Source organism: Aythya ferina, assembly GCF_964211825.1.
Source record: "Aythya ferina genome assembly, chromosome: 29".
Classification (NCBI taxonomy): Eukaryota; Metazoa; Chordata; class Aves; order Anseriformes; family Anatidae; genus Aythya; species Aythya ferina.
In genome coordinates, this window is record NC_140326.1 from 329,989 (window position 1) to 345,228 (window position 15,240).

Consider the following 15,240-nt stretch of genomic DNA (forward strand, 5'->3'; position numbering starts at 1 on the left):
TCAGGTGGTGTGTGCCAGGGAATGAGAGTGGGGGGAAGACCTGGTCCTGCTGCATCTGTAGCCAGCCCCTGGGTGAGCCTGCATTGGAATTAAATTGAGCAAATAATATCTGCAGTCTGTCAGACTTCAGAAAACACAGCACCGTGGTGTCCAAAATCTGAATCTGCAGCTTTTAACTTCCCAGCCAAGAGCACCACGGTGAGGTGGCAGCTGTCCGGGCTGAGGGGGGAGCTCACAGCTTTGTGCATAACTTTAAATCTCCTCTATTCAGAAGGAGGGGAGATTTTTAGACAAGAGGTGTAGTTGCTGCTGAGTACTGAAGTCTGGGAGGGGAACTAGAGGCAGGTGGGGATTTATCTCTCATGCTGGGGAATTCCTTTTTGGGAGGGGGCTGTCGGCACGCTGCCTGTAGCTGCTGGAATCGGCAATCCCCATAAATAACCCATCCGGGAGGCACCACTTTAATTACCCCAGCCGCTTGTCGTGCCACCAATTCCTCCCTGACCGTTTCACGTCCACGAAACCCGCCGTGCATCGCTGGGGGGCAGTGAAGCAGCCGCCTTGCTGCACCCGGGGCTAACGCTCGCCTGGCCCCGGGGCTGCAACGGCGAGATTTGGGCAAATCTTTGGCTTTGGGGCTGAGACCTTTTGGGTACCCGCAGGGGAGAGCGCCTTTTTGCTGGGCCTGGCTGAACGGGGCCCAGGGCGGGTGGGGCCAGGCCCGGTGGGGCCGGGTGAGGCCTGGTAGGCCCCGGGGAGGCCGGGCCCCATCCCGGCGTTGCCATGGGGACGGCGTTGCCATGGAGACGCGCTCCCAGCAGCCCCTGCGCTGCGGACGGGGTAGAGCGGCCGAAAAAGGGGGGGGGGAGAGAAAAGGGCTCGGCGCCACGTGACCCCAGGGCCACGTGGCCGCGTCACGTGCTCGCTTCCGCCCCGCCCCGCGCAGGCGCAGAGCCCCCTGCGGCGAGGCCCGTCCGGTGCCGTCGCGGGGCGGTCCCGGTGCTGCCGGTGCCGGTCCCGGAGCGGCCATGGCGCAGCGCGGCGGCCCCGCGGTGCTCCCGGACAACCCCTTCCAGGTGCGGGGCGGCCCCGTCCCGCCCCCGGGTCTCGCTTCGGGCCCCGGTACCGGCCCCGCTCCCGGTGCCAGCCCCTGCCGCGTCTCTTGCAGGACCCCGCCGTGGTGCAGCACCGGCCCGGCCCCGAGAGCGCGGCGCTGGACGCCTACAACCCCTTCGAGAACGGCGCGGTGAGCCGGGGGTGGGCCTGGGCCCCGCGGTGCCCCGGGGCCGCCTCCCGGTGGCCCTGCCCGGGGCTCGGCGCGTCGCGGCCGGGCTCTACCGGCGGCTCAGCGCCTCCTTCTCGGTCCCGCAGCCGCCACCGCCGCCGTACCATGCCCCGGCCGGGGCCCCGCCCGCCGTAGGCGTGCCGCCGCCGCAGGGAACCGCGCAGCCCCCGAGGAGACCGAGCCCCACGGAGCCCCGGAACTACGGCTCCTACGGGACGCAGGTACCGGGGCTGGGCGGGGGCAGCCCGGGTGGGCCGGGGGAGGAGCAGGCAGCTGAGGGCCGCGTGTCCTCCGCAGGCCTCGGCGGCAGCCGCCACGGCCGAGCTGCTGAAGCGGCAGGAGGAGCTGAACCGCAAGGCGGAGGAGCTGGACCGGCGGGAGCGGGAGCTGCAGAACGCCGCCCTCGGCAGCGGTGCCAGTGAGTGCCCAGAGCCCCTCGGGCCCCTTCTGCACGGTGCTGCGCTTCTCTGCCTCTCACCTCCTTTTGCTCTGCAGCGAGACTGAACAACTGGCCCCCGCTGCCATCCTTCTGCCCTGTGAAGCCTTGCTTCTACCAGGACATCCCCGTGGAGATCCCCGCTGACTTCCAGAAGACAGTTTCGACCATGTATTACCTCTGGATGGGTGAGTCCCCACGTGGAACACGAGGTCTGGGGAGCAGGTAGAGGATCGAGCCTCCTGCACGTGAGGGAATGCTGCTGCTCTGGAGAAGTTGCGATTGCAACTCGGTGCCTAGGCCCAGGGGGGTGATTTCTTGGCATGGGGAGTGGGGAGCCTTGCTTGGGGCGCCTGACCAATGTCCTCTCCCTCAGCCAGCACCATTGCTCTCTTCCTGAACTTCTTGTCCTCGCTCGCCTGGTTCTGCGTGGATCCCTCGTCAGGTTCTGGGTTCGGCCTCTCCATTCTCTGGGCTCTTCTCTACACACCCTGCTCCTTCGTCTGCTGGTATAGGCCCATGTACAAAGCCTTCAGGTGTGTATCTGCTGGAGCTCATGGGCCAGCAAAGCAGTGGGGTGGGACGTCTGCCAGGCTGGTGCTTGTAACGGAGGAAACCAGGCTCTGTGCTAGAACAGGACTGCGCACTGAGGGTGTCCCAGCGCCGTACCTGTGTTTCCTACGGGTCTCAGGGATGTGATCCTGGGCTGAACCCCTCTGTGAGAAACACGTTTTGCTCTGGATGGGACAAAGGAGGTCACAGGAGTGTTTTCCCATGGCTGTTGTTGGACATCCCTGTACTGCCTTGTGCCTCTTCTTCTTGCTTCCCCCCTCTCCCCGTTACAAGTCCCTTAACCACTGGTTAAGGGAGGTGGCTGCACGTCTGGTGCCTGCCTGTTCTCCTTGCTTTTGAGGAAGGTTTGAGAATCGCTTTCTCTGGCCTAACCTCGTCTGTTTCTTTCTCCCAGGAGTGACAGTTCGTTCAACTTCTTTGTCTTCTTCTTCGTCTTCTTTGCCCAGAACGTGATGTACGTGCTGCAGGCCATCGGCATACCCAACTGGGGCTTCAGGTACGTGCTGCGCTCACCCCAGAGCAGGGGGAGGCAGGTGGGGCAGAGGGAACCCGTGGACAGCCGCTGCTTGTTTTACAGTGGCTGGATATTGAGTCTGATAGCGCTGAGGAAGAACACGGCTGTGGCTGTGATGATGATCCTGGTGTCCTTGTTCTTCACAGCGGTGGCTGTGTTGGGCATCATTATGCTGAAAAAGGTGAGTGAGGAGTGAACGCTGGGGCAAAACATCGGGATGCGTGGGTTTGGGCTGGCGTGGAGCACAGCTCTGTGCACTTGGTGTTGGAATGGGGCTGGGGCAGTGACTCCTGAGCCTGCTGCTCTCTTCCAGATTCACTCTCTGTACCGCCGGACGGGTGCCAGCTTCCAGAAGGCGCAGGAGGAGTTTGCCGCAGGGGTCTTTTCCAACCAGGCAGTGCGCACAGCGGCGGCCAACGCTGCTGCGGGTGCGGCCACCAACGCCTTCCGGGCACCCTAGCGGGGTGGGGGCCCTGGCTTGTCCCTCACACGTGGGCTGTTTGGTAAAGAAGAGGAAATCCAAGTTGCACTTTCATTGGATCCCCGTGTGTCTGCATCAGCTGTCAGAGGCTGCCTCATCCCAGCTTGGAAGTGCTGGTGCCTGAATCGTTTGCTGCTCTAACCCCTTTCCTCGTGGATGGAGGCTGGTCTGGTTCGTGCTGGTCCCCTTCCCTCCCTCAGCGGACTGGGGGAAGGAGCCGGGGGGGAGGTGCAGTGGCCCAGTCATTGTCCTTCCTTCCAGCACCAGTTGCTGGGGGGCAGGAGTCCCCTCTGGGTGTGTGACAGGGACTGAAATGGCTGCTGCCCTTCCTCTCTATTGGCCAGGATCTCCCCTTTCCCCACCTGGTGATGCCACTTGTGTGCTCCAGGGCACAGAGGGTTCCCACCTGTGTCCAGTCCCAGGGTGTGTGTGGGCTGGCTCAGCCCTGGAGGCTTTTGCCTGCCTCTTCTTGGAAGCAGGACCTCATTCCCTGCCCAGAAATCATTCCTGTCTTCCCCAGGGGAGTGCTCATGTGGGATTGGGCTGGCTCTGTCCCCAGGGTGCTGAGCTGGGAGGCAGACTCCATCCCGTTCCCTTCCTTTGTCCTTCATGGTGCTGGGCTGAGCCTACTCCAAGCACGGGGCTGTGAGGAGAGCACTGCTTTGCAGGCAGCGGTGGCGCATCAGCTTCTGATGGCGGCTCTTTGCCTTTAGCCTGCGTGCAGTTCCTCTCTGGGACTGGTGCTTGGTGGACCCTAAATCCAGGCTGGGTGCTGAGGAGGGCTCCTCGTACCTCTCCAGCTTGAGCTCCCTCTGCCCCTCCTCGCTCCCAGCCCTCGGGGATGTGAACAGCTTCTCCCTTCTTCATCTCTGCCCGTTGTGGGGACGGTGCCCCCCTCCCTCTCCCTAGCACTCCCCAGTCAGCTGTGTCCTTTCTTTGTGTGGCTTCACCCTCCTCCCTCCTGGGGGGCTGAGCCCGTCCCTGCGTGCAGCACTGCCCCCACACTGTGCCCTGTGTCCCCTTGCCCCTGTTGGCCCCAGCCCCATCCACCAGTGCCCCCAAGAGGACCAGGGGACTGGGGACCACGAGTTCTGCTTTCATCCACCAGTGGATGCGGCTGGTTCCCCTCCTGCTGCTCCTGGGGTGGTGGGACGGGGTCGTGCCTTCCCCTGGGGGCCGGCTCCCTGCTGCTGGGGGGGGGCTCCGCTCTGCGCCCCCCACGGCTGGGACCCGGCGGCCGTCGCCGCTTCCCCTCCTGCTGCCCCGGGGCCGCGCTGCTCCCCTTCCGGCCTGTCCCGTGCTGCTGTGCCGAACGCCACGCCGCCTTCAGGTTTAATTTAAGAAATAAACCGACTCCGACTCCTCCTCGCCTCCGCTGCGTCGCCAGGGGAAAGGGGGTGGGAAACGGGGCCGGCCGGGACGCACCGGAGCCTCCCGGACTACAGCTCCCGGCGTGCCGCGCAGGGGCGGGCCGGGGGGGGGCCGCCGCATCCCGGGCTCCCGGCGGGGCTGCGGGCGGCGGCGGGAGCGAGCCCGGATCCGCCCGGCTCCGCCTGGGGCGCGCCCGCTCCGCCGCCTCCCCCCCGACCCCGCTCCGCGCCCCGCCGCCCTCCGGGAAGCGGCCCCCGGAGGCCGCGGCGGGGGCGATGCTCGGGCGCGCTCCCCGCGGCATCCCGCCGGCCGGGCGGTCCCTCCGCCCGCAGCCGGGGCTGGGGGGCCCGGGACGGCGCGGCCGCCGGTAACGGCAGCGGAGGAAGCGGGGCTATTTTTTGGGGGGAGGGCTCCGGACCGGGCCGGTTTCGCGCGGGGCTCCGTGCGCCCGGACCCTGTGCCTGCTGCCTCCGGAGGATGCTCGGGGGCTCGGGGGGGGAGCGCAGCCACGAGCTCGCCCCTGCCTTCTGCCGCTGCCTCGGGGACCCCCTGCACGGCCCGGGGGCCGCGCTCCCGGCACCGTCTCTTGGTCTTTGCGGAGCAGCCCCAGCGCCTGGTGGCCTGAACCCAGGGCTCGAGGGACGGCGAGAGGGGAGAACCCCCAGGCCCGCGGCTCCAGGCGGGCTCGCTGGCCGGAGCCAGGGCGGCGGTGGGATGCGCAGGGACCACTGAGGCTGGTTGTCCTCCCGGGACATCCCGCGGACCTCCTGGGAGCCCCGGGTCCTGCGTGGCCGTGGGCGCTGCCCGGAGCACCCAGCGCGGGGAAGAACCACCCTCAGCATCCTCCGGGAGACAAAAGGTGGAGCCCGGCCTGTTCGTGGCGAGTGCCCGCTCCTGCTTCCCCTGGGCCGCTCGTCCCCGTCCTGGCGTGGTCCCACCGGTGGCCCCGGGGCTCCAGGGGGCTCTGGGGCCAGTGGCTCCCGCTCGCTGCCCGGGGCCGCCATGCCCTCCCCCAGCGACTCCAGCCACTCGCTGACCGGCCGTACGTCTCGCAGCCTCACCCACCTCCGCGTCCAGAGGACCTGGCTGCAGATCCTGCTGGTGCTGGGCTTCATCCAGGTCATCCTGGGCGTCCTCATCGTCACCTTCAGCCTGGTGGCAGCCACCATCACGCCCTCCGCCAAGATCCGTCACTCCTGCCCCTCCTGGGCCGGCTTCTCGGTGAGTGCGGGGCAGGGGCTCGCATGCTGAGGGGCCTGGTGTGGATCTGCTGCTCTGGGTCCCCGCTGCTCCCAAGGCGCCGTGCTGAATTGGCTGCCGGTCCCTGTGGGGAGTGTGGCCCTGCTGTTCCTCCACCTTGTGCCGGGGGGCTGCCGCAAGGCACCGCGGGAGAATCCCGGGGGTTCCCCTGGGGTGACTGTCAGGGATGGGGACCCCAGAGCCGTGTCTTGGTGGTGGGAGGCATGTATCGAGGTGATGTGCTCATGGGCCTGTCCCGAAGGGGCAGGGGAAGGGTGTGTGGGGTGCGGCAGTGGCAGCGTGGAGGGGTACGGGGCAGCCTGGCCTTGCTCCCGAGCTGTGCCACGGGACACTCTGCCTGCCATGGACACTGGGTGAGGGCAGGACCCCGGTGCGACCCTGCGGCACCGGGCCGGGCCTGGCCTTGCTGCCCGGCACAGAGCTGCCTGCAGTCCCCGGGCTCTCTGCTGCCCTGAATCAGCAATTTCTCCAGGCTTGCAGCACAGGAGCAGTCCGTATGGCCCTGCTGCTCCCGGGCCAGCTCTGGGCCAGCAAGGCTTGGGGGGCTCTTCCCAGGAAGGGGGGGGCTGCTCTGGGCCACGCTGCCCAGCAGGGACCCCTCCCCATCCTCACTGCTGGGCGTGTGTCTGCAGCTGGCGCTGTCCGGGCTCATCGGCATCGTCTCCTGGAAGCGGCCCTTCACCCTGGTGGTAGGTGTCGTGGGGACCCTCCCCTCTGCAGATGTCTTTGGGCAGGCTGGAGGGGGCCGCGTGTGCCCCCCGCCACCACCCTCACACTCGTGGCCGTGCCCGCGTTTCGGCTCCCTGCCCTGCCAGCCCTGCCCAGCTCTCAGCCCCTCTCCTCCCCGCTGCAGATCACCTTCTTCACGCTGCTGTCGGTGCTGGGCGTCATGCTGAGCCTGGCCGGGTCCATCCTGTCCTGCCAGAACGCACAGCTGGTGAAGTCCCTGGAGGCCTGCGAGAGGGTGAGGCTGGACAAGGCGGAGAGGCCGTGGCACAGCGAATCGTCCCTAGCTGCAGGGCTCCGAGGACGTGGGGAGCTGGTGGCTGGGTTCTCTGGTGGCTCTTGGGAGAGAGCACAGGGTCTGGAGGTCCCTCATGGCGTTCCTCGTCCCCAGGAGAAGGACTCGTGCATCTGCTGCCAGACCTACCTGGAGCATGCGCCTGCTTCCTGCAGCCAGCAGAGCGAGATGCTGACCATGTTCCCCAACCCTGACTGCCGGAGCATCCGCGTGGCACTCAAGGTGGGTGAGGGCTCCTTGGAGAGCAGCTGCGCGCCCCTCCAGGCTCTGTGGGTGCCCATAGCTCGTCCTGCTCCTCCCCAGGATCTCCTCTTCAGTGTTTGTGGCTTGACCGTCTTCTCCACCATCATCTGCACGCTCTCTGCTGTCGTGTGCTGCATCCAGATCTTCTCCCTGGATATTGTCCACGTGGTGAGGCCTGGCCCTGACCCGCAAGGACATGGGACTGGGCAGCATCCCCAGGCTGGCTGGGCCACCAGGGGGCCGGGGCAGGACCTGGCTGAGGGGCCCTGTGGGGACCAAGAGGAGCAGGACGTGTACTCCTGCCGGATCTCTGGACAGGGAGTGTCTGCCCCTTACGCCAGCTCTTCCTTGTTCCCTCTCCCTGCAGCTGGTCCCCCAGCGCTCCAACTCTGTGACGCTGGAATGCACGTCGCCCCCCGACACCTTTCTGCAGAGCATGCTGGACTTCGAGGAGTTCGTGCCTCCGGTGCCACCCCCCCCGTACTATCCACCCGAGTACACGTGCAGCTCCGAGACCGACGCGCAGAGGTACCCAGCAGGGAGCAAGGCTGCTGTAGTCGAGCCTGCGCGCTTCAGTGCAGCAGCAGGGGGGGCGTTTGTCACCAAACAGAGCTTGTCCCACCTGAGGTGGCTTTTCTGCTCTTGCGTCTTCAGCATCACCTACAATGGCTCCATGGACAGCCCTGTGCCTCTATACCCGACCGACTTTCCCCCCTCCTACGAGACCGTGATGGGGCTGCGCGGGGACAGCCAGGTGGGAGCCGCAGGGCCGTGGGCAGAGCGTGGCTCCGCTCCTGCCCTGCCCGTGCCCTGACGGCGCTGCCCTGCAGGCCACGCTGTTCGACTCGCAGCTGACTGATGGCTCGCACGCCTGCACCTGCGACCGCGTCCCCTCCATCGTGCTCAGCGGGGAAGGTGAGCGCGGCCTTGTTTGCGCACCCCCGCTGCGGGGCAGGGGGGAGCGGGCCAGGCCCAGCGCTGCAGGACCTGCCCTCTGCAGCAAGCTCGATGCTGACGCCCGCTCTTCTCCTTGCAGTGTCCATGGACAGCGGGTCCCTGATCATGTCCGAGATCGTGGACATCCCCGGGGACAGCAGCCCCTCGGAGGACTCGTGCCTGCTGGAGCTCCAGGGCTCCATGCGCTCCGTGGACTACGTCCTCTTCCGCTCCATCCAGCGCAGCCGTGCTGACTACTGCCTGAGCGTGGACTGCGTGCAGTGCAGCCACCACGCGCGCAGCCCCACGCTGGGCTTGCAGGGGCCCTTCGAGGAGACGCCGCAGCCCCGGGCACGTGGCGAGCGCTCCTACTCCTGCTCCACGGCAGAGCCCGGCCACAACGGCATCTTGGTGGGGGGAGCCGTGACCCACAGCTGCAACCGCCTGGAGGGGCTGGCCCGCTGCATCGGGCCCTGCTTCCCCGAGGTGCGGCTCAAGGACAAGAGCTCGCTGCAGGGGCAGAGGGGCAGCCGCTCTGCAGGACCCGGCAGTGGGCGCCTCTTCCACCCACGGCGCAACAGCGAGACCTCCTGCCCCTCGTCTCCAGCCCCAGGGCTGAGCCAGCGGCCCCTCGTGAGATCGCACAGCGACCCCGGTGTCCTGATGGTTGGTGACACCGGTAGGTGGGAACGGCTGCCGAGACGGGGATGTGTGTGCAGCAGTTTCTGACTGGTGCAGCTGGGATGCTCCATGGACTTTGCTGCATTTCTTTGAGGCCGGGCAGGGTTAAAGCTGGGCTGGGGTTGGTGGCTGCTCCAGGGGAAGGGGGAGAGGCAGGCACATGGACTGCTTGGCCGGGAGGATGGGGATGCTGGTGTTGGGCCTGGTGGGGGTGCCGGCTGGTACTGTGGGGCTGCACGGCAGCACAGGACAATGCCAAACTTTGAATGTGTTCTTTGTGCTTCCAGCAGATTTCAGGGAAGTACTTTATACCAAAGCACTGGAGGATAACGTGTCCAATTCCTCTGCAGATACAGGTCAGGGCACAGTCCTCTGCGGGCACTGGGAAACAGTGGGGAGGGTTAGGGGGAGGGTTTCGGCAGTCCCTTGAGGGGTCAGCATCACCCTTTTTGGCGATGGGATGCTGGAGATCTGCATGTGCTTCTGTGCCCACTGGTAGGCAACAGGATATGAGAGGGTCCCCAGAGCTGTGGGGACAAGGGACAGTGGGGACGGGGACTGCAGGGACAGGGCCACATTGCCTGGCACATCATAGCTCCGTCTCTGCAGGGCTGTGCTCGGAGGCCTGCCTGCTCCACCGTTCGCACTGTGACTCGCCCCCGCTGCTCCGCGCTGGCTCCGTGGGGAAGAACAAGCTGCCGGTGTCCAAGAAGGTGACGCAGCAGCTGTCGAAGACAACGACCCGCTCCCTGGGGGACCTAAAGGTCTGCCGGGGCACCCGCGGGTTGGTGGCCAGGTTCCTGCAGAGACCCAAGCGCAACCCCGCAGCTGCAGTGGAGGTGCCTGGGCACAGCCCCCAGGGGCACAAGCAGGTAGGCTCTGACAAACGGGGCGTCCCTGCCCACCCTTCCCCAGTTCCCCTTCCTCAGGGAGCCCCACACATGCCCTCTCCCACCCACCAGCACCTTGGCGCTGGCCTCCCTGGGGTCCTGGGTCCTCTGTCCCCCTGCAGCTGGGTGCTGCCTGTCCTGAGCCAGGATGTGTCCCTTCCCCTTGGCCCTGGCCAGCTGTAGCCGTGAGTGTGAAAGCCCCGTGTGTTGCAATGGCTTTGGCTTTGCTCCTGAGTCACTGCAGCCTCGAGGAAGCCACTGTGAAATCCCAGCCTCGATTTCCCAGCTGGGGAGCGTAATGATCCTTTTCCTGCTTTCTGGGATTAGCCCTCCCTTGCGGGACTCTGGAGGCCTTGCGCAGCCCGGGGAGCCGCGATGGGAACAAGTCTGTCCTTAATGACAGCGTGTGCGTGTCATGCACGCCTCTGCCATCCCCTGCCACTCCTGCCATCCTGCCCAGCACATCCGCCTGCCTCCAGCCTCCTTGCTGGAGCACACAGGCTTCCCCCAAAGCACAGGCATCCCCTCCTGCTGCGGGAGTCGTCCCGTAGGGTGGGCAAGCAGTGCCACAGCCTGTCTCCATGGGGTTGCAGGTCCCCTGGAGCGCCTGGCCGGGAGCGGAGCAGCGCCAGGAAGGCATCCACCTGCGGAGCTGCGGGGACCTGAGCTCCACCTCGTCCCTGCGCCGGCTCCTGTCCGCCCGCCGGCTGGAGCGTGGCCGCCCGCGGAGCCTCAGCGGGACCTGCAAGGAGAGCGTCCTCTGAGGGCAGCACTGGCCCCGTGGCACAGCCTCGGCCTCCGCAGAGACCCTGGAGCTGGGGGGTGCCGGGAGGGCCCCGCTCCTGGACGCTGCTCCCCACCTGCGGGGCCGGGCCCCGGTGTCGCTGTCCTGGGGCTTCCTCATGGCCCCTTCCCGGGGTCGGGGGCGAGGGGCTGGTCCCCTGGGGTGGCCGCTGTGGGGCCAAGCGGGCTGTGCCCCCGTCCCCTGCCCCGACCCCGTGCCTGTGCCCGCAGTGCCCGTGCCTTGTCCCCACTGCTGTCCCTGGTCCCCTGCGCTGGCCGTGCCCCAGCCCCGTCCCGGTAGCGCCCTGGCCCCATACCGGCAGTGCCCTGGCCCCGTCCCGGTAGCGCCCTGGCCCTGCACCCACGTCCCAGCCCCGCCGGTTGTGCCTGGCCCCCCCTGCCCCGTCCCGCACCGGCCGTGCCTGCGTGTCCCCGCGCCCCCCGCCCCCCGGTACCGCCCCGGGGGTCCCTGCACAGATTTAGGGGTGTCGGTGTGGGGGGGTGGGGGCCCGTCCCGTTGCCACCGGGCTGCGGCGCTTGCAGCTGCTCCGCCACTCGCTAGAGAACCAAATAAAGGTGTTCGCCTGCCCGACGGGGCCGGGGGGCCTGGATGGGCGCCTGGGGGCTCCGTGGGGACCGGGGGGACCGGGGAGGGGGGGGGGGGGGAGCGGTGCCGGTGTGTCAGCTGACACCGGCGGTCACGTGAGCGGCGGGGCGGGGCGGCGCCCGGTGGCGGCTCCGTTCGGTGCCGGGAGCGCGGGGACGGGGCTGGTGCCCGGGGCCGGGAGCCGGGGTCCGGGGTCCGGGCCGGCGGTGGGTGAGCGCCCGGCAGCCTCCTCCCGGGACCCGCCGGTGGGGGGGGGGGGCGCGGCTCCCCTCGGGCGTCCCGGAACGGGAACGGGAACGGGAACGGGAACCGGGCTACGGGCCCGACGGGGGCAGCGGGGAGAGGAGCGGGGCAGGGGGCTCGGGGCTGCCGGGGGGAGGCTCAGGGGCGGGGACCGGGGGGAAATCCTTCACCGGGGGGGCGGCGGGGAACGGCGCAGGCTGCCCGGAGAGATGGGGGGACCCAGACCTGGGGGGGGGGCCGGGGCCAGGCTGGAGGGGACCGGGGGCAGGAGGGGGCTGGGGGCTGGAGGGGGTCGGGGGCACGAATGGGGCTGGGTGGGGCTGGGGGCAGCCTGGGCTGGTGCCCATGGTGGTGCCCGTGGTGGGAGTGGGAACGAGGTGGGCTCTGAGCTCTCCGCCACCCCGATGCGCGGTGCCGTGATTCCGTGACCCCGGTTGAGCAAGGCGCTGCCGTGCCAGGCACGCGTGCGGGATGGGCCTTGGCCTGTCCCCATCACGCCCTGTCCCCGTCCTGCTCCTGGAAGAAGAGCCGAGGCGTGGGAGGGACGGGAAGCTCGGGTCCCCTTAAAGGCGAGGCTGGCACCGGCGCTGCGGAGGCGGCCTGGCAGCGAGCGCGGACGCGGTGCCAGCACAGCTGCGAACGGCTCTTCTGGGGCTGCTCGAGGCTTTCCTAACGGCGTGCCCCCCGACTCACAGGGTCTGCTCCCCCGGATCTGCCCGAGCCAAGGGGACGTGGCAGTGCCATGTGGGCCCAGTGTGCCGGGGTCCTGGGCTGGCTGCTGCTGCTCCAGGCGGTGCCCAGGACTGCAGGTGAGTGCAGGGACGGGGTGGGGTGGCAGGGGCTATATGGACTCTATATGGATGCTGTATGGGGGGCTCTGGGGTGCGGGTAGGGTGAGGAGTGTGGGGCTGGAGGGTTTCAGGGAGCACCCCATGGCACGGGGAGAGCTTCCAAGGGGCACAGCCCCTTAGGGAGCGTCCCCCTCCAGCATCTGCCCATGCCCGCAGGCGCCCGGCCCTGCAGCCCCAAGTACTTTGGCCGTGACTCCATGGTGTGCGTGTGCAATGCCACGTACTGCGACACGCTGGACCCCGTGGTGCTGCCAGCCCCGGGCACCTACGTCAAGTACGAGAGCAGCAAGGCCGGCAAGCGGCTGGAGCGCAGCGAGGGGAGCTTCCAACGCAGCCTCCGTGCCCCAGGTACCTGCTGTGGCTGGTGGAAATGGGCCTAGCCCTTCCCTCAACCCTCTGTCACACTGCGTTTCTTCCCCTGCAGATCTCGTCCTGACTGTGGACACGACGCAGCGATACCAGAAGATAAAGGGATTTGGTGGCTCTGTCACTGACTCAGCTGCCATAAACATCCTTTCCCTGCCCGAGAAAGCCCAGGACCACCTGCTGCGCTCCTATTTCTCTGAGGAAGGTGAGGAGTCGTGGGGAAGGCAGGAGGGCTGGTGATGGGGACCCTTTGGAGCTGCTGCCTGGGAGCTGGTGGGGCTTGGAGCCCTCCTGTCACGCTGCCTATCCCAACCCCTCTGTGCCTGGCAGGGCTTGAGTACAACCTCGTCCGCATCCCAATGGCCAGCTGTGACTTCTCCTTGCACGCCTACACCTACGATGATGTCCCCTATGACTACGAGCTCACCCACTTCAGCCTGCGGGATGAGGACACGAAGCTGAAGGTGAGCAGCGGGCGGGAGCAAGGGGATCATGCAGGAAGGGGCACAGGGGCTTATAGCTGAGCCTCTCTCTGCCCCGTGCTGCAGATCCCCATCCTGCACCGAGCCTCGGCCATGGCCAAACGGCCACTGTCCCTGTACGCGAGCCCCTGGACCTCTCCAGCCTGGATGAAGACCAGCGAGTCCTTCATCGGGAAGGGCACGCTGAAGGGGCAGGCGGGGGACAAGTACCACAAGACCTGGGCCAACTACTTTGTGCGGTACAGAGGCGCAGACGGGGGGAGACGCCGAGGGGATCCTCGGTGGCAGAGCTGGGGAGATCCCTGGATCACACCTCTTCCCTTGCGCTCAGCTTTCTGGATGAATACGCCAAACACAACCTGACCTTCTGGGCGGTGACGGCCGAGAACGAGCCCTCGGCCGGGCTGATCAACAACTACCCCTTCCAGTGCCTGGGCTTCACGGCCGAGCAGCAGCGGGACTTCATCGCGCGGGACCTGGGCCCCGCGCTGGCCAACAGCTCCCACCGTGACATCCAGCTCATCATCCTGGATGACAACCGCCTCCACCTCCCGCACTGGGCCAAAGTGGTGAGCGCAGCGAAGGACAGGGGGTCCTGAGCCCAGTCCCACTGGGGCATATGTCCCTACAGAGGGCTCAGCTGCTCCGTCCTGCGGCACCAGGGTGCGGGTGCTGGTGTGCTGTCCCCCAGCACCTGGCGCTGGCCGACTCTTGTCCCTTACAGGTGCTGGAGGACGAACAGGCAGCTCGCTACGTCCACGGCATCGGCATCCACTGGTACCTAGACTTCATCGGTCCCATACAGGACACCGTGGTGCCCACTCACGAGCTCTTCCCGGATTACTTCATCCTGGCCACGGAGGCGTGCATCGGGGCCCACTTCTGGGAGCGGGATGTTATCCTGGGCTGCTGGGAGCGGGGGAACCAGTACAGCCACAGCATCCTGACGGTGAGAGCCTGCCCTGCCCTGCATGGTGGGCCCTGGGGAGTGGTGCTGGTACCCCCCACCTCTTCCCTCATCGCCCTGCTGCTTGGGCAGACATCTGTGCTGTCTCCTGTTGCAGAACCTGAACCACTTTGTGGCCGGCTGGACCGACTGGAACCTGGCGCTGGACCTGGAGGGGGGTCCTAACTGGGTCAAGAACTACGTGGACAGCCCCATCATCGTGGACAGCAGCGAAGGCGTCTTCTACAAGCAGCCCATGTTCTACCACATGGGGCACTTCAGGTGGGTCAGGGCTCCCCAGCTGCCTGGCCTCCAGCCCTGTGGTCACAGCAGCGGCTTGGTGGGAGCAGAGCCGTGCAGGACGTCTTGAGAGAGCTCCGCTGGGGTCTGACCTCATTCCTGGGCTTGCTTCTTGGCCTTACTTGTGCAGTAAGTTCATCCCAGAGGGTTCCCAGCGTGTGGGGCTCGTCGCCTCCAAAGAGTCCAAGAAGACCGACCTGGAGTACTCGGCCTTCGTGCGCCCCGACGGTGCCGTGGTGGTGGTGGTCCTCAACAGGTGAGTGATGCAGCCCGGCCTGCAAGCACGGGACCCCATCCAGCCAGGCTGTTACGTGCGCACCCATCCTGCTGGGCCTTGTGCACTGCTGGCTCTCAGGACCTGCTGCAGGATCCTCCTGACCCTGCTGCCCCTCCTCACCCTCCAGGTCCCTGCAAAATGTGACCTTCGGGCTGGCTGACACGGTCGGCCTCATCGAGGCCGTGGCTCCGGCCAGCTCCATCCAGACCTACCTGTGGCGGCGGCAGTGACGGGGCTGAGATGCCCGTGGCTGGCCAGGGGCTGGACTGAGGCAGTGGGGGTGCGGCCCCACGCTGCCCGCGCGCTCCGTCCAGGGAGATGTGGCCGAGGCGGCGCGGTGCTGTGCCCCGTGGTGGAGCCGAGCGCTTGGGTGAGATGGGACCCAGAGCGCCATGCACGGGCCGGGGGCACTGGCACCCCCAGGGCGGGGATCCTACAGGCTGTGAGCGCTGGTGCTGCTGCTCCAACATTAAATGCTGATGCTGGCTCCATGTCTGTGGCTGGAAGAGAAACCTCCGGGTCCCTGCCCTGCTCCCTGGGTGCAGTGGTTGGGTGCAGCCCTGGGAGGGGATCCAGGTACCAGGGGATCCTTGGCAGGGGGATGAGCAAGCCTGGATGCTTCCCAGCTGCCTTGCTGTGGGCAGATTTAGGATATGGCTCCAGGTTTACCCTGCACACGCATGCTCCTGGAGCA

General features: G+C 67.1%; 3 protein-coding genes across 7 annotated transcripts; all 3 read left to right on the top strand.

Moving 5' to 3' along the window:
* The first annotated feature begins 945 nt into the window (after positions 1 to 945).
* On the top strand, positions 946 to 3,343 carry SCAMP3 (secretory carrier membrane protein 3). The gene is made up of 9 exons (XM_084500317.1): positions 946 to 1,076; positions 1,169 to 1,246; positions 1,372 to 1,506; positions 1,583 to 1,703; positions 1,781 to 1,909; positions 2,098 to 2,257; positions 2,689 to 2,790; positions 2,872 to 2,989; positions 3,122 to 3,343. Exons 1-9 carry the CDS (start codon positions 1,029 to 1,031, stop codon positions 3,266 to 3,268), a joined length of 1,038 nt encoding a protein of 345 aa, XP_084356443.1. The 5' UTR covers positions 946 to 1,028; the 3' UTR covers positions 3,269 to 3,343.
* A 1,470-nt stretch (positions 3,344 to 4,813) lies between these two features.
* Positions 4,814 to 11,085, top strand: ENTREP3 (endosomal transmembrane epsin interactor 3). Of its 2 annotated transcripts, none has more exons than XM_084500325.1 (12): positions 4,814 to 5,881; positions 6,553 to 6,609; positions 6,774 to 6,884; positions 7,038 to 7,163; positions 7,245 to 7,352; positions 7,552 to 7,712; positions 7,839 to 7,938; positions 8,015 to 8,099; positions 8,221 to 8,799; positions 9,089 to 9,157; positions 9,411 to 9,673; positions 10,285 to 11,085. In XM_084500325.1, exons 1-12 carry the CDS (start codon positions 5,663 to 5,665, stop codon positions 10,453 to 10,455), a joined length of 2,049 nt encoding a protein of 682 aa, XP_084356451.1. In that variant the 5' UTR covers positions 4,814 to 5,662; the 3' UTR covers positions 10,456 to 11,085. The 2 variants fall into 2 exon arrangements, with proteins under 2 accessions (XP_084356451.1, XP_084356452.1); XM_084500326.1 differs by having other exon boundaries at positions 9,092 to 9,157.
* On the top strand, positions 10,594 to 15,037 carry GBA1 (glucosylceramidase beta 1; the record flags this gene model as incomplete). 4 transcript variants are annotated; one of them, XM_084500318.1, is made up of 11 exons in its annotated part: positions 10,594 to 11,050; positions 12,020 to 12,133; positions 12,332 to 12,523; positions 12,600 to 12,746; positions 12,872 to 13,005; positions 13,090 to 13,262; positions 13,355 to 13,592; positions 13,748 to 13,972; positions 14,088 to 14,251; positions 14,400 to 14,525; positions 14,674 to 15,037. In XM_084500318.1, 11 exons carry the CDS (start codon positions 10,594 to 10,596, stop codon positions 14,774 to 14,776), a joined length of 2,073 nt encoding a protein of 690 aa, XP_084356444.1. In that variant the 3' UTR covers positions 14,777 to 15,037. The 4 variants fall into 4 exon arrangements, with proteins under 4 accessions (XP_084356444.1, XP_084356446.1, XP_084356445.1 ...); XM_084500320.1 differs by lacking the exon at positions 10,594 to 11,050 and adding an exon at positions 11,217 to 11,287; XM_084500319.1 differs by lacking the exon at positions 10,594 to 11,050 and adding an exon at positions 11,227 to 11,291.
* Positions 15,038 to 15,240: the final 203 nt, after the last annotated feature.

Excerpts from the sequence above, each read along its gene's own strand:
- SCAMP3 (XM_084500317.1), top strand. The coding sequence starts at position 1,029 with ATGGCGCAGCGCGGCGGCCCCGCGGTGCTCCCGGACAACCCCTTCCAG. Across the intron at positions 1,077-1,168 it reads TCCCGGACAACCCCTTCCAG|GACCCCGCCGTGGTGCAGCA; the intron begins GTGCGGGGCGGC and ends CGTCTCTTGCAG. Across the intron at positions 2,258-2,688 it reads CCCATGTACAAAGCCTTCAG|GAGTGACAGTTCGTTCAACT; the intron begins GTGTGTATCTGC and ends TCTTTCTCCCAG.
- ENTREP3 (XM_084500325.1), top strand. The coding sequence starts at position 5,663 with ATGCCCTCCCCCAGCGACTCCAGCCACTCGCTGACCGGCCGTACGTCT. Across the intron at positions 5,882-6,552 it reads CCTCCTGGGCCGGCTTCTCG|CTGGCGCTGTCCGGGCTCAT; the intron begins GTGAGTGCGGGG and ends GTGTGTCTGCAG. Across the intron at positions 8,800-9,088 it reads CCTGATGGTTGGTGACACCG|CAGATTTCAGGGAAGTACTT; the intron begins GTAGGTGGGAAC and ends TTGTGCTTCCAG.